Source organism: Pocillopora verrucosa, chromosome 6 (genome assembly GCF_036669915.1).
Source record: "Pocillopora verrucosa isolate sample1 chromosome 6, ASM3666991v2, whole genome shotgun sequence".
Classification (NCBI taxonomy): Eukaryota; Metazoa; Cnidaria; class Anthozoa; order Scleractinia; family Pocilloporidae; genus Pocillopora; species Pocillopora verrucosa.
This window is the reverse complement of record NC_089317.1, coordinates 4,455,870-4,471,336: the sequence shown is the minus strand read 5'-3', so window position 1 is coordinate 4,471,336 and position 15,467 is coordinate 4,455,870. Positions and strand designations below refer to the sequence as shown.

Below are 15,467 nucleotides of genomic sequence, written 5' to 3'. Positions count from 1 at the left end.
TGTGCTCTACACGTATCTTAGTGTGTTGGCAAGGAGAATTTCTTTAACAATCAAGAGGTTTTTAGTTTGTGGTCATTTCTGTTATTCTCGTGACCTTTTTGTCGGATTTAAGGGTGATGTTGTGGGGAGATGGTAGTCACTCTTGGGGATCATTCGGCCCGTTCTTGCATTCCCCAGCGACTCGCTTCTTCCCACTACAAAAGTTTCTGTAGAAATTTATAATCTCTTACGCGAGCCTTTCTTCCAAATCATGAACACGAAGGCCTCAAGAAAAATCACCTTTTGAAGTCCTGTTTAATACTTTCATATCCACCTTAAATTTAATCACAAATAAAAACGATTAAATATATACTGAATTACACAGCGTCTGGGTGAGAATCACGATGAGGTCATCCTTTCCACCAGTGTTCTGATCTGTTCTCACTCGGTTTGAAAAGTCCATACGTCTCCCTTATGAGTAGTCGCGGCAGTAATCACAGCATCAACCCGCCAATAGTATGTAGATCCTTTTAAAAGACTTTCAGTAAGGTAATGCACGTTACCATTATCGATGATTCTCTCCTTGTGCTCAGCTGAAGCCGGTGTTGCACTGGTGACGTTGGCCCTGTCTGTACCAAAGTACACATGATGGATGGAGGCTTTGTATGCGTTAAGCCACATCACTGCATCTCTGTCGAACTGAGAGGGAAGAAAAGAAGGAATTACGCTTAACAATTTGTGGTTTGAGTCCTGGAGTAGTAGACGATTGTTTGATGTGGCTGCGTGAATAGGACTAGTCCTGAAAATTACTTTTATCGGTGATATAATGAGTGAAGATCTAACAACCAGAGTAGAATCGAAGTTATCACTGAACAGATTCATCAGTCGAATGTGACAAGCCTGTTTCGATTACTTGAGATTGATTGTGCAATTTTGGCCATAAATTTTATTGGTTTTTGAGTAATTTTATCCCTGGCCTTGTTTTGTGATTGTTCACAATGAACTGCTAAAATTAGGAGTGTTCTGGCTCAGCGTTTGGGAATTGTTCAGGCTTGTAAGATTACCTTGAAGTCCATGTGCGTGTCTTGAGAGCCTTGTTTTGTCATGTGACGAAAGACCACACGTACAGTTTTGCTTTTGAGTGATTTGTCCTTGACCGTTATAATTAGATGTAACTCTCGGACGGTCATCGCCCTCTCTATTTATAAATGACCTTGTTTAGAGTCCCCAACAGGACGACTCGTTCGGGTTTTAGTTTTAAAAATACGTTTAATCTGCCAAGGCCAGTTGTCCGTAAGCCCACGCACGCCAACCCGTAGGATGTTTAAGAGCGTGTACTTACAGGTAAAAGAGGTCTCTTTAAAAGTATTAAGAAAAGAGTGGCAGCCGCCCGAAATAAAATTTCTTAATCAGACTCTTGGTGCCTACCGTTTGCGCATGATGTTTGAGCTAGTTTAGGCCAACAGTCCATCAATATGTCTATCGGTCGACTCGTTTCATATTTTTTTTCGATGAAAGGAATAAGTTTCTAGGAAAAGTGTGGTGCTGAGGTATTAAAAGAATTATTTAGTTTTAACAATAATGTAAATTGGCCACTGTAAAGAATTCTTAAGCTGAGGTTTCGATTCTTGGCCGTTCGCTATTCGCTCTGATTAATTAAGGGCTAACGCTTTTCAGCAACTTTTTCACCGACTTACTAGGTCAGAGACTTTTAAAACTTAACACTAAGCTGATTCCATCATCTGCCGCATAGAAAAGGATGACGCTTTTTTTTTATTCGTTCTCTTTTACATCCTTTTATTCTTGTGTCTTACTCGATTTTTGACAGTTTCTTATATTTAGGTGTTCTTTCGATTGTCGTAAAACCAAGCGTGCAATGTTCACAACTAAAAAATCAATGAAAAGGAAAATTTTTAAAACTCAGAGAACACCAGATATCTAGGCCATTATCAGCTTAAATTTTGCATCTGATTGGTGGAAAGTGTATCGAAAGAATTGAACACCAATTAAAGATACAGTTTGGAAAAAGCTTTGCAATCATTCTCCAAGTGCAAAACTTGCCCTAATACAAATATTTCGGGAGAAGTTTTGATCCTACCTTGACAGTGGTACTTCCATTCGGGGGCACAGGGGTATCAGCCTTGTAGAGCTGTCGCCCCGGAATCCAATAAAATCTGTTTCTGGGATCATACCTGTAGGGTCCGACGCTATCCGCGTTGTATTTGGAGGTTACACGGGGCCGGAAGTCTAAATTATCTGCGTCCATGACTTCCGGTCGTACAGGTCCTATCACGTTCTTTGTCACAATACCCGGTAGAGGCCATGAACTCCTGCCACCGTTTGCAACATCTGCCGCATTCTGCCGGATCACAGTTTTCTGGTTCATCTCAACCAAAGGCCTTGAAGGGAAGTACTTTCGAACACACAAGGTGCAGCCTGGAGCAGGGCTCGCCCCAGTTCCTTTGTGGAAGAGAAGGTTGTTCAGTACATGATGATAGTTACCCTTAACGATGATACCACCGCATTTCCAAATGACATTCTCTTTCATGGTACCATTTGTGCCAACTCGAGGTGGTTTCGCTGCATCAAAACGCAGTCCAGGTTTTGGACTCGTGTGCACCCAATTCTTCTGACAAGTAGCGTTGGTTTGCGAAGGGATCTGGAACTGGATACCCGCTCCATCGTGCTGCAGGTTTCCCCAGCACTGGTGGTGAATGTGGTTGAGCTCCACCAAGGGGTTGGGTCCGTTCGGACGATATCCATGCGCAGCGCCATTATAACGCAAAGTGTTACGAGTAAAGTTATCGTTGGGTCCCCGTGATATCACCGTTCCGAATCCACCATTCTGGGTTTGTTTGAGGGTAACAGACCAATCATTGTACTCGAATAAATTATTCTTTAGCAGCACTCCATCACCATAGTACTCAAGAGCGAGTCCATCAGTCCCATAGAAAGTGCTGTTTATCAACTCGAAGCTGCGCCTTCGAGATGCTCGGATGAATGTCCAGAGTGGAGGATCAGTAACACCGAGCATGCGCTTGGAATATGAAGGGAAGTTGAAATTGATCGAGTCAAACGTTAGGTTCCCAATAACTCTCCGTCTGCTCGTTGGGAGCGTTTTGAAAGTGGTGCCAAAAAACGTCAGTTGTTTGAATTGCAGATATTCGCAGTTTGAAATAGTGAAAGCATAGGTCTGCACCTGGAACGAAGAAAACAGAATGACGACTTTTACGTACTCGCGTATGATACATATTTATCCTGTTGGAAATGCAAAAATAATACCAGAGATATTCAGTTCGTCGAAGTATATAACCCTTTCGTCAGTCAAAATAGGAGAATTTCTTCGTATCTTAGTTGATTTTCAAACAATTGTCTAGAAACACCAACTGGCTCATTTAGACTCTAGTTTCCTCATTTAGCTTTTACCCGTACAGCTAAATACGTTTGACACTGAAATGAATTTTGATAATTATTATTATAATTGGAAAAGGTTATGTGTTTTAAGACTAGAAAATCAGACTTTCGACCAAAAATTCGTGGATCTGCACCGGCTTCTTCAACTCTAAAACAATTCCTAATCTTTAAGAAACTCACAAGAAATACAAAACACGGCGACTTGTCACAGACAGCTGACTAGATTTCGAGATCGAGAGGACAATTTTGCGAGACTCACAATAATTCAAGGTGCAATTCGCCACTTCTGTTAAAAAAAAAAGTAATGCTTTTTTTTCCAGTGTAATAAGAAGTCATACAGCCAAGGCTGGACAGAAACTTCCCAGTTCCTTTTTTAAGTTATATAGGCAAGTCATGCTTGATTAAGTATTAGATCAATAATTTACCTTTCCACGAATTCTCCCCGCGGGGGTCGCTCCATCCGGGGTCTTCACATAGACAGTTTTCGTGCTTTGATTAAAAAACCACTCGCCATCATTGTCAAGGAACTCGAGCTTGTCCTCTAAAAAGTACTGGTTACTGGCCGGCTTGAACTTTATACTTCCAAAAGTGTCTTTATATGTAAAGGAACTTCTTCCAGGCACGTGACTTTCGACCTTAGCAGTAAAAGTATTGAAACTTCCGATATTCAGAACTGCCATTGCTCCTGTTACGTTTAATCTACTTCCAGCCAAGTCTTTAACACCATTATCAACCATTGTTCCGCGGGTTGAGCTCGAAGCAGACTTCGCCCAATGGCTATTTTTAAATACAGTCTTGTCCGACCACAAGGCGTTTGGCCAGCGTGCGTTCGTCATCATTTCTTCGCCAACGAAAAGCTGCCAGATTTCCTGATTGATTTGGGCGCTATAGATTCCATCGCTTGCTCGCACCCACGACGAACTTCCACGTGGCTTCAATGGAATTGTTCCGTCGATGACAGGATTCTCAGTTCCATACCCCCGTATGATTATAGGTTGGGACAAGCTGCCCTTTTTATTAGCTATAGGGAATTGTGGCTCGTGATAGCGCCCCGCACGGATATGACACTCGTCTCCTGCGGAGCTCAGTGCATTGATGCACGTGCGAATGGTTTTGAATGGTTTGTCGGTGGTTTGTCCGGTATTCGAGTCACTGCCTTTAGTTCCAGCGTCCACGTAATAAATGGTGCTGCTTACACACATGGGTAATACAGCGTAGATTGCAATGAGCATAAAGACTTCCATTTTATTTAAATGAAAGGTGGTGCCTACGAAGAAATTCATGATTATACTGAGTTACTTTCATCAATACAGCGTTATGTAGCTTTCTTGAATTTTTAGCAATATTTTTTTCCTGTCCAAAACCAATAATCTGAGTGAGATACTAATAATAACATTGTTAACAATATATATAAAAAAAAGTACACGCGACTGAATGGCTGAAATCGAGTACATTTTTTTTGTAACACGAGTGTAAGTTACAAATAGCGCGGGTGCGCCATCAAAATTTTATGTCTCGACTCTCTGCGACGCTTTTTTCATGTAAATCTTTGATAAGTAACAAAATGATTTCTCGTGTAATTTGGTGTAAATAAGCACTTGTAAATATTTCAAAGACTAAAATTTGCACTCGCCCAACGGGTTCGTGCAATTTCATTGTCTTTAAAAAATTTGCTCGTGCTTACTAAACACCAAATTGCACTCCAAATCATGTTATTACCAATACTTACACAGCGCAAAATACATCCAATATGATATAGTGTATTTATGTAAAGATTAAAATCGAAGAGCTTTTAAAAGATCTTTGTTTAAATAACACTAGAGAAAATCTTAAGACGAGCCGCTGACAAAAAAGACAGTTTTGGTACTTTCTTATACATTTGAAATCGAAGAACTTTTTAAAAAGATATTTTGAGTTAATATGAGCAACAGGAAGAGAAAAAAATATATTTATATCAAAATCAGTGCAAAGGAAATCGTTGTTGGCGAGCCTAGCTAAAAAGATGACTTTTAGGTGCTTTCTTGAAATTGCACAAATTGCTCTCAGCTGTTAAATGACTGGCTTAGCCGTTCTGAAGCGCTGGCGCCGCACGGCAAATGGTTCATTTTTGTCGTCTCTTTGGTAAGTTCAAAGATATGACACGTCGCAATGGCCTGAAAATCGTTCTATTTGATCAAAATTACTCGATACTTTTAAAGGTAACCAGTCAGTATTGGTACATAGCAGGCGTGATGTGAGTAACGCGGTCAAACTCAAAGCACCAGGCGTTTCTTAGTTTTAGGGGAAATTGATTCTTGACTTAACTGACTGTGTCAAATATTTTAAATTTTATCGTTTTACACCATTCATGAGTAACCATTCGCATACCACAACTTTGTGAAAAAAAATAATAAACTGGTGTAGATCCATGCATTCAAACATTTTTTGTCGTACATCTAAATATCTGTGGTTTTTTAAGTTAGAACTACCTTACCTTCTGGTTAAAAAGCCGAATTATGGCCTAAATTTACAAAGATGACTTAGGAATAAGTCTCGTGTAAGACTGATAGAAGAAATATTTATTTAGTTTTGTGAGATTTGCTTCACAAAGCCTTCGCCTTCTTTATTTTTAAGCTGGCACCTTTCAACTCATAAGCAGTTGTCAACCAACTGTATTAACATGTTGGGTGTTCTCAATGTGAGCCTTACTTTGATTTTCATTATTCAACTTTATTATTTGAAAATATATTTTAAAAAATACAAAAGGAAGAAAAAATCAGGTGTATCTTGCTAAAATGCTGAACGAACTCCATATGTATACAGCTGTGTTTCTGTTAGGTCGGTGGTTAAATTGACTTCGCTGGCGCGATGAAAGCTATAGATGAATATTACCCTGTTACCAAGCAGATAACTCTTCAAAGACTTGAGTTTTCTTTAAAAATGCTCGACTAGGATAAGGCTTTTAAAATGAACCTTGATAATTTTTGTGTAGAATGTTTTTCATGTATTCCTCATTCTTTCCATATACATTTTCTATTTTCCTGGAAACGACTATGAATGAGTATGGTTCTGAACGGCTGTGAATATATGAAAGTCGTATTTGAACTGCGGATAAGTATGGTTCTGTTACAAAGCAGACACCTCCTCAAAGACTTTCATTTTTTTAAAAAATTACAGAACAAGGACCAGGCTTTTAAAAATGAACGTTCATTAATTTTGAAGAATTGTCTTCACGTATTCTTAACTATTTTCAGTCATTTTCTTAAAATGAAAATCAGTATGGTTTCGCATGGTACCCATTCACATAAATGAGACTTAGGCCTTCCCCGTAAAAAAAGCAGCTACAGCATACAAATTACGCTTTTACCGAAATGTTTTCAAATTTTCTGAAGTTTTTTTTTCTGTTTAATACCCATCTACGCCAAAGATATATTTAGTTAAACCAGGGTTAACTGAATGACAATCAGAAACAGAGAACTGAAAACTAAAAACTAAAACTTTCCATATAATTCACTTAAACACTAACTTGTACTAAATTTGAAGTCGACAAACATCACGAGGCCAAGCAGCTTAAATAATAAAAGAAATTTCAAACCGTGTTTAACACAACAGCTTTAAAATGTGTTTCGGTTTTGGTGTCTTTGGGATATAAAATAAAGTTTAGGTCATGAAGATTGCTTAGGGTTTTTGCTCAAGTACAATATCGAGTTCGTAAGCTAACGATATGACAGCATAAAACAGTACTGCGTGCGATCTCGATTTAAGCTTACGCTTGTCGTCTAAATTTTTGACTTAAATTTGCTTTAAGACCATGAAAGTTATTGCAGCAAAACACGGATGCTTTAGAATTGTAAAAATGCTTAAAACTGAGACTCGTTCGAGCCAAAGAAAGTTGATTGAAGCCATGTTTATCGAGAGCTATTTACAAGGCAAAAATATATTTAAAAAGTATAAAACCAAACGTTTTCGACACCAAGTCATCATCAAGATAAATAATCGACTGACTCATAATTACCTAGTGTCTGGTATATTTTTTCGCTGTAAATAGCTCATTTTTACACCTTAACGAACTGTAATTATGGACAATGTTTATAGTCACAGTAAGAAAATCGCAGGCACACAATAAACAAAATCGCTTAACTAGTTAAGGTCACAGAGAATAAAACCCAGAAATCATCATTTTAATTGCGACCTTGAATAATTCCGACTTTTACCAAAATGCTCAAACTGTGAGTTTGTTCCTTTTGAAGAGCTTTAGGGCGGGAAAATAGCCGACATATTCCACTGTTAAATTAAAAATGAGTCAACTCAAATTTGGGCTGTAACCTGTTACCTGTTGTTCGAAGAGCTAACACCTCAGGTCTCGCAAGGGAATGAAGTTGACCACTCCAAAAATATTTTCGTTTAAGCGATAGGATCTTTGAAAACTTTTTTCTTCTCCCTGTAAGCAAAGAAATGTGAATATCAGTATTAAATATGTTGTCTAACATTTGTGCAGGCCCGACGCATTCAGTTTTAATTCATTTTAGACTTTTTGGTAAAATATTTCATCCATGTAAGCCACTTTTGTGTTATTACTAAATCTAAACTGTCATGGTAATTTGAAAGGGATAAATGAGATTAAATTTACGAAAAATTTTCCAGCCCAAAATTTCGCCTTGTTCAAGATAGCTTTGGTACTACAGCTCTCGATGGCAAATAGAACGTATCCCACCGGGGCTTAACTCGGCCTCACAAAAACCCGATTCTTATATTCTGCTCGAAAACTCTCAGGGCTAATCTTAGTATCAATTCCCTGAGGGTAATTTCCCCAATTTAACCAAGTAATCATTACATTTATCATTCGTTGTTTGATGCAGTCTACTTCGTGCTCTTTCACCTTTGCTTGTGTCTCTCTTTTTGAAAAATTAGTAAAATTGGTTTCTTGAAATTTTCGTTATTGTCATTATTGTTTATTAATAAACAGCTATGTTCGCTCTTGGTTTTGTTAACTTTGTCATGTCCTAGTCTTTTAAGCTGGGGGGCACTTAAATGGGCGTTGAGACAAAAGCTGCAATCCAACTATGAGACCTTGGAAAGTGAAACAATGGAGAGTTTTGACCACAGAAAAATAAACACAATCATGTTTTGTTCGAATACTTACCGTCCCTGAACTTTCCTTAGAAGAAATTCGACTGTCTGTAGACCTGCTCTATATTGCATATAAAGTCTTACACCGTAAAAATTAATATTTCATTATGTCCAAGGTCTTGTGTTCCCTGCCATAGAAGGAAATAAATTTAAACTACAATAGCGTAACCACTTAACATGAGTATGAGTTCTGGAGAAGAGGACTTGTAGTGTTTTTACAGTCCTACCTAAGTTAAATTCACTAAGACCTGTCTTGTTCGTTGAATTTTTTTTTTTTGCCAGAAAAAAACAGGGGGTTTTTAAACAGTGCACGGTAGATTTTGGAACACCAGCGGGACGATAATTATCTTTTCTTCGAGTCTTAAAAGTTATTGACAAAGTTATTTTTGGATAGGAAAATCCCACATAGACTGATATGTCATAGCGCTTTTGGTAAAATGATTGATATGACCCGTTGTCTCTTTCATTCAGACCCAGCGGGGTTTTTTGTTTTTGCTTTGACAGGACATGGGTACCCCTGGAAGGGGGGGTCTTGTTACCGTCTGATTGAACAAAATGGTAAATTCTGCCTGCCAGTACAGCTCGTAAATATCGCAAATTCTGCCAAAGACTCTGCTCAAACATCAAAATTCCGCTTGATATCGAAATTGATATTTCCTCTCTTATGATTGACCGTTTATTATTACTTTGATTTTTGTTTTAGGACTTTCTATCGAAAAGCGCTCTGTTGAAAAACATTTTGGTCGCCTAAGTGAGTGACCTTCGAGAAGGAGTCGACTGTATTCTGCTTCACATATCCATTTTAGTCAAATTCAAAAGACCTTTATCACCGATAGTCAGTATACAAACAAAACGAAGCCTCTGGTGGATCTTAACGCTTTTCTCACAATAGCTGCTTTATCTTGAAAGAATCAAACCAGTTTTAGTTTTAATAGAGTCTCGCTCATTCATTCAAAGTCTTTTAGACTTCCTTTTATGTATTGTTGGTTTTGTAAACAGTATCGAGGCTCAGCTTTCAAATTTTACCATTTTGACACCAAGGTAACAGACAAACTTGTCTTGCTTAAATACTTCGTTATTCTCAGATGCCATTATTTAAATTTTCAAATGAATGTGTTTAAATTATGTGCTAACAAGAATTCAATGATATTTTTTCAGCTTTAGGGGAAAAAAACCGCCTCTGGCTTATCGTGAAATTGAAAAAAACTGACTTGAGTAAATACTCTTTCAGACCTAATTAACACCCATTTTATTTTATTTATTTGAAGTGATTGTGATTCCGCAAGGGCTTGTTCTCACACAAAGGTTTGCTTCGCTGCGTATGTAGACCTTCTTTGCTGCAGAGTTCAGTTTAATTTGAATCTGTACAGCAAACGACATTAGTTAAACTGTGACCGTATTTCTTTTTAGCACAGCCGACTTCTTTTTGTTCAAATGAAAGAAATTATTTTACTGTCGGTTTTTTTCATTGCTTTTCCACTTATCGCGAGTGGTACGGTCTACTTTGTCGATAGGGAAAAAGGAAATGATTTCAACAAGGGCGAACGTATCAAACAAGCGTTTGCAACCATTACCAAGTGCATCAAAACGCTAAATAGACCTGGTGATGAATGCCATATTCGCCAGGGACGTTACCACGAACCCCAGTTCCAGATATCGGGCAAAAAAGGAACTCTATCCCAGCCTATTATTATACGCGGTTATGGAGAAGAAATTCCAGTCATCGATGGCACCATTCCAGTTATACCTCGAGGAAAATCTAGCTGGAAACGTGGCAAAGATGGAATTTACAGTGCCAAAATTGAGCGAGATATCTGGCAGCTTTTCGTCGACGGCGAAATGATGACCAACGCTCGTTGGCCAAATGCTCTGTGGTCGGACAAAACTGTTTTCTTAAACAAGTACTGGGCAAAATCCTCCTCCAGATCTACGAGGGGCAAAATGGTAGATAGTGGTGAAAAGAATTTGGCCGGAAGCGGTATTGACGTGACTGGGGCAGTGGCTATCCTCAATGTCGGAAGCTTTAACACTTTTGCTGCCATAGTCCAAAGCCATAGATCGGGACAGAATTTTTTTACTTATAAAGATAATTTTGGCGCCATAAAGTTCAAACCTGGTCATAATCAGTACTTTCTGGAGGATAAGCTGGAGTTTCTTGACAATGCTGGCGAATGGTTTTACGACAAAACAACGAAAACTGTTTATGTGAAGACCATGGATGGAAAAAGTCCTGAAGGAAGGATTCGTGGAAAGGTATGGTACAGAATAAATGATAGAATTTCTTCATTTACCAGGAGGTTTTGCTCTTTTTTGAGCAATCATTTAAACGACAAATATTCGCTATCAATCATGTGTTTTGCGCACATAATATCCGTGCATATTTACTAGATTAATCGCCCTACGTTTGATAAACTTGTTGGCGTCGCAGACTTGGCTTCTATTCGAGACAGGATCATAGTTCTCTGGCTTGTAATGTTTATAACAAGGGTATATAAGGAATATTACTTATCTGAATTGATATTTCTTTTTATGATCCTGACAAAACGCCCTAATCTTCAGATTTTTTGCGGTGTTTTTTCAAGGGCGGCGTTCAATCGAATAGGCACTGTAAGCTGCACTGATTCTTGAATAAAGAGCGTAAGTTTCTAAAGAAACTGCGTTGTCGTGTCGGTGGGAAAGTAAAACAGAGTAATTTAATATTATCAACTGAGTTGATAACGTAAATTGGCCACCGTAAAGAGTTTCAAAGCTGACGTTCCGAGAGTTAGTCCTTCGCCATTCGCTCGAAACGCCAGCTTTAAAACTCTTTACGGTGGCAAATCTGCGTCATTAACTCAGTTGATAATACCAAATCACCCTGTTACACAGATTCTTAGCTTGTGTATGTAAAAAAGTGTCAATACAGAAAGACCAGCCTTCCTTGATTCCCTGAGCCTGGTGTGAGAAAATGTTATCATAGAATTGAGTATTAAACCTTCCTTTTCGAAGAAATTATATCCAGATAAACGAAGTAAGATAAGAAATCAGTGTTGGAAGAAACATATAAGGAGTCATGCCAGAACGTGCAAGGAAATACAGATACTTTATTCTCGTATCTGGATCCCACCACGCGATCGAACAAACAAATACTTATTTGAACACTTTTTACCCCCGAAATGCTTTGGGTTCCTATAGAAAAAAAGAGGCGGGGGAGGGGGGGAGGGGGGGGGAAAGAAGCACAATGAAATCATTCAAATAGACACACTTAGAAAAAGTCTGAAAAACAATGAAAAATAAAAAAAGACGCCAATAAAATTCCGTATCTGGTTCCCCACCTATAATGAACCAACACTCTCAAAAACATATTTTTCTAATGTATGGAATGTTCAGGGAATAAATATGTTATTCGCCAGGTGGGAGGTCCGTATTGGGAAAAACTGTGCCCGAGGTGTTGAGTGCCGTCAAGTAGTCAAGACACGAATCCTCACCTTCTGTCAACAAGGTGATTTGAGAGAGAGAAAAGAGAGGATTAATAAATTATTTATCAGTTTGAGGTAGTGACCGACGTCTTTGCTTAAAAATACTGCCCAGCCGGAAAAACGTGATATAGTTATGAAAAATGGCAACGAAGGTAGGGATGTACTCGGCGACTCACGAAAGCATTACCGTTACCCGTGGCCAGAGATAGGAAAATGTGGACCGCGCTAAGAACCAATCAGATTGCAGGATTCGTTACCGTGTCCTTTGAGAAAAAAAATAAAGAAGCAGATCAGAATCTTTTTTATTAACATTCATGACAGGGTTCTCGGCGCACCAGCATTTTAACGTCGTGCAACATAATACTAGAATATTAAGATTTGCTCTTCACTAAAAGAATGAATAAACTTTGGGGTGTGCAAGCTCAGAAGTTCTGTTTTTCCATATCAGTTAAAGAATAAGAATCATTAAGCTCAGATAAAATATTTTCTACTTACTTATATTTTCAATATAGGTACAAACGTACGCTTTCACCATTTCAAACTGCCAGTATCTCCACTTCAAACAGCTCTCATTCTTTGGCACCACAATCGAAGCTCGTCCAACACACAAACGAGACATCATACGAGGTCTTTCGTTTCACTCAATCAACTTCAAATTCCCATCGTACTCTATGCGCATGCTTGGTTCCACCTCTCCACCCAGCTGGACTATAATTGAACCAAGCCGTGGGAACAACTTCCAGTTGATTAACAGTACCTTTTATGGAACCGATGGTCTTGCCCTCCAGTACAGTGGTGATGGATCGCTGCTACAGAATAATCTATTCGAGTACAATGATTGGTCAGTTGCCCTCGTGCGAACTAAGATGGGAGGACTGGGAACTGTTGTATCCAACGGCATAAATGATCAGTTCGTTAGGAACACGTTGCGTTTTAATGGTGCCAGCGCTGGCTTCCGTCCATCAGGACGAAATCCAGTGATCAAGCTCAACCATATTCACCATCAATGCTGGGGAATTCTACAACACGACGGATCCGGGATTCAGTTCCAAATTGGTGCACAGACGAACGCCCTGTGCAGAAACAACTGGGTTCACTCGAGTCCTAAGTATGGTCTCCGTTTCGATGGGCAGCCGCCGCGCGTGGGACGCGGCGGTACAATGAAGGAAAACGTTGTTTGGAGGAGCGGCGGGATCATGATCAAAGGCGAATCCCACACAGTGCTAAACAACCTCGCCTTCGACAAACGAAATGATAAAAGCGGTGACCAACAAGGCGCAGGTTGCTCTTTATGTGTTTTGAAGTTCGTTCGTTCGAATCCAGTTGAGATCAATAAACAAACGGAGGTTTTGCGCAACGCAGCAGATGTGGCAAATGGTGGCAAACGTAAGAAGCCCCGTGGCATATATCCTCTTGCAGGAAGCCGTGTTGCTTTCAACATTGTAAGTAACGTGAGGGAACAGGTTGAAGACGCGGATAACATGGACTTTCGGCCTCGTAAAGACTCCAAATACATTAAAGATGACGTTGGACCCTACCGTTATGATCCAAATGGTAGATTCTATTGGATTCCTGGACGGCAGCTCTATAAGACCAGCACTCCTGTGCCTCCTGATGGCAGCAAATCGGTGAAGGTATGAAATTAAAAAGACAGTTATGCGAAAATGAGACACCGAGTCAATAATTACAGCGACAAATATTTCTTTCGTTTCCTTGAGAAAAATATTCTTTGTTTTTTTTTAAACAAACCACAGAAACTAGGAATTTTGTTGGGAGTTGGGAATCGGAGATTGTATTCATTTCCAACTTCATAGAGCACGTCGTAAAATAGAATGAATGAAAAAATCGTTTGCCATTTACTTCAAAACCAAAATGGGTAAGACTTAAAAGAAGGAGAGATAATTGTTTAATCCGGTCAACACTGCGAAATGCAGACTAAATTTGAAGATGGAAAAATCACATCTTTTTAATTTCCTAAAGCCGAGGAAACCTTTACAAAACTCATTGAGGTACTGATTCTATTATTGTTAGATAACTACATTTAATACACGTCTCCCTGCCTCTGTTATTCTATTTCGTGGAGACTCTATGAAGTCATGCATACTTCTTTAACCTATCAATTTTTTTTTAAAGTCTGTCAGAGATGCTGTAATGTGGTTAAACGCATTTGGTGCCTCAACTCACCATGTATACTTTGGAACGGACAAGTCGAACGTTGCCGATGCATCACGGAACTCCGCCGAGTACAAGGAGAAGATCACTGCTGATGGCAACGTGTATTACTTGAAGGAAAATCTTTCTTCCAGGTCTACCTATTACTGGCGAGTAGATGCTGAATTGGACGAGAAAACTATTTACAAGGGAGACGTTTGGTCTTTTCAAACCAAGTAGACCAAGATGATGATGAAAAATGCGAAGAGAAAAAATAGTAGCTAGATGATTCACTGTTCTCAAAGCATGCAGAAATAAACTCCAACCTGTTGATTATAGATTGAACAAAATATCGCCAATAAAGCGTCATGATCAAGTCTTCTTTGTGTTCCGTGGTTTATGCAAGGCAATTCACCCATTAAGGAAAAAATTTTCTTTCCCGTATTTAATTAAGGAACAAGTTGTTCTAAGCTTATGTTTTTTCATCTCTAAATTATGGAACCACCATGCATTGCTAACATTGCAAGAGCGAGCCAGAGTCTCCTTGCAAATTTATCAGGTTTGTGATCAGATCATGATCTTAACTGTCTCTTGTTCAGAATTCCGAAGTTTTTTTACTTCAAGCCAACACAAAAGTGAGGTAATGAAGAATATGAAAGCTTGATATGCATAAAGCTTGTGATCTTGTTTTCTTATGGAGTCTACTAAATTTTACAAGGTTTTGAACGTATATGGCTCTGCACTTGCTTCAGTCTGGAATCCACAAATGCGCTACGCATGCTCATAAAATTCTTCTCAACACCCAACTCATGTCACGCAGTGTCACGCAAGTGAGGTGAAGTATATTTGCTAGAATTCGAAGGACCTAAATTTTTCGACTGAAAGGTCGGGTTCAAAATAACAGCCGGCTGCTGGCGGCAGCCGGTGTCACGGCGGATTTGGATCCCCGTTCGCAGATTTGGACCCCTACCAAACTTTCCTTTTAAGCATCATTTGTATCAAATTTGGTAACAAATTCTAATTGCAAGCTTTTTGTCGATGTTCTTTTCAATCACAACACAACATTCCTCAATAAAGGTAAAGAAAAACAGTCATTTCGTTCCAATTCTGCCGCTTTTATTATTGCGAGTCGTACAGTAAACGCAAGAATTAGATGCAATAAAATTACTGCATTCGAACTATTGAAATTGTTACAATAAATCTTTTCTTCTTCTGCTGCGAATCACCATTATCAACATTGATACGAAACGTCATAACAATAGTGGAGACTATTGCGTCTAGTCACAAAAATAACTCAGCCTGATTTTCTAATTAAATAACATTAAACAGTTTCTGAACAAGAACGAAGTAACTACT

General features: G+C 38.9%; 2 protein-coding genes across 2 annotated transcripts; one reads left to right on the top strand and one right to left on the bottom strand.

The window, feature by feature from the left end:
* Positions 1-284: 284 nt before the first annotated feature.
* On the bottom strand, positions 285-8,526 carry LOC131780712 (uncharacterized). The gene is made up of 5 exons (XM_059097318.2): positions 8,516-8,526; positions 7,706-7,813; positions 3,819-4,660; positions 2,078-3,178; positions 285-678 (listed from the first exon to the last, which is right to left on the bottom strand). The coding sequence occupies exons 3-5, from the start codon at positions 4,635-4,637 to the stop codon at positions 421-423; spliced, it is 2,178 nt and encodes a 725-aa protein (XP_058953301.2). The 5' UTR covers positions 4,638-4,660; positions 7,706-7,813; positions 8,516-8,526; the 3' UTR covers positions 285-420.
* A 1,410-nt stretch (positions 8,527-9,936) lies between these two features.
* LOC131780710 (uncharacterized) lies at positions 9,937-14,351 on the top strand. The gene is made up of 3 exons (XM_059097316.2): positions 9,937-10,755; positions 12,473-13,594; positions 14,094-14,351. Exons 1-3 carry the CDS (start codon positions 9,937-9,939, stop codon positions 14,349-14,351), a joined length of 2,199 nt encoding a protein of 732 aa, XP_058953299.2.
* The last annotated feature ends 1,116 nt before the right edge of the window (positions 14,352-15,467 follow it).

Excerpts from the sequence above, each read along its gene's own strand:
- LOC131780712 (XM_059097318.2), bottom strand. The coding sequence starts at position 4,637 with ATGGAAGTCTTTATGCTCATTGCAATCTACGCTGTATTACCCATGTGT. Across the intron at positions 3,179-3,818 it reads CGGGGAGAATTCGTGGAAAG|GTGCAGACCTATGCTTTCAC; the intron begins GTAAATTATTGA and ends TCTTCGTTCCAG. Across the intron at positions 679-2,077 it reads ATGGAAGTACCACTGTCAAG|TTCGACAGAGATGCAGTGAT; the intron begins GTAGGATCAAAA and ends CTTCCCTCTCAG.
- LOC131780710 (XM_059097316.2), top strand. The coding sequence starts at position 9,937 with ATGAAAGAAATTATTTTACTGTCGGTTTTTTTCATTGCTTTTCCACTT. Across the intron at positions 10,756-12,472 it reads AAGGAAGGATTCGTGGAAAG|GTACAAACGTACGCTTTCAC; the intron begins GTATGGTACAGA and ends TTTTCAATATAG. Across the intron at positions 13,595-14,093 it reads ATGGCAGCAAATCGGTGAAG|TCTGTCAGAGATGCTGTAAT; the intron begins GTATGAAATTAA and ends TTTTTTTTAAAG.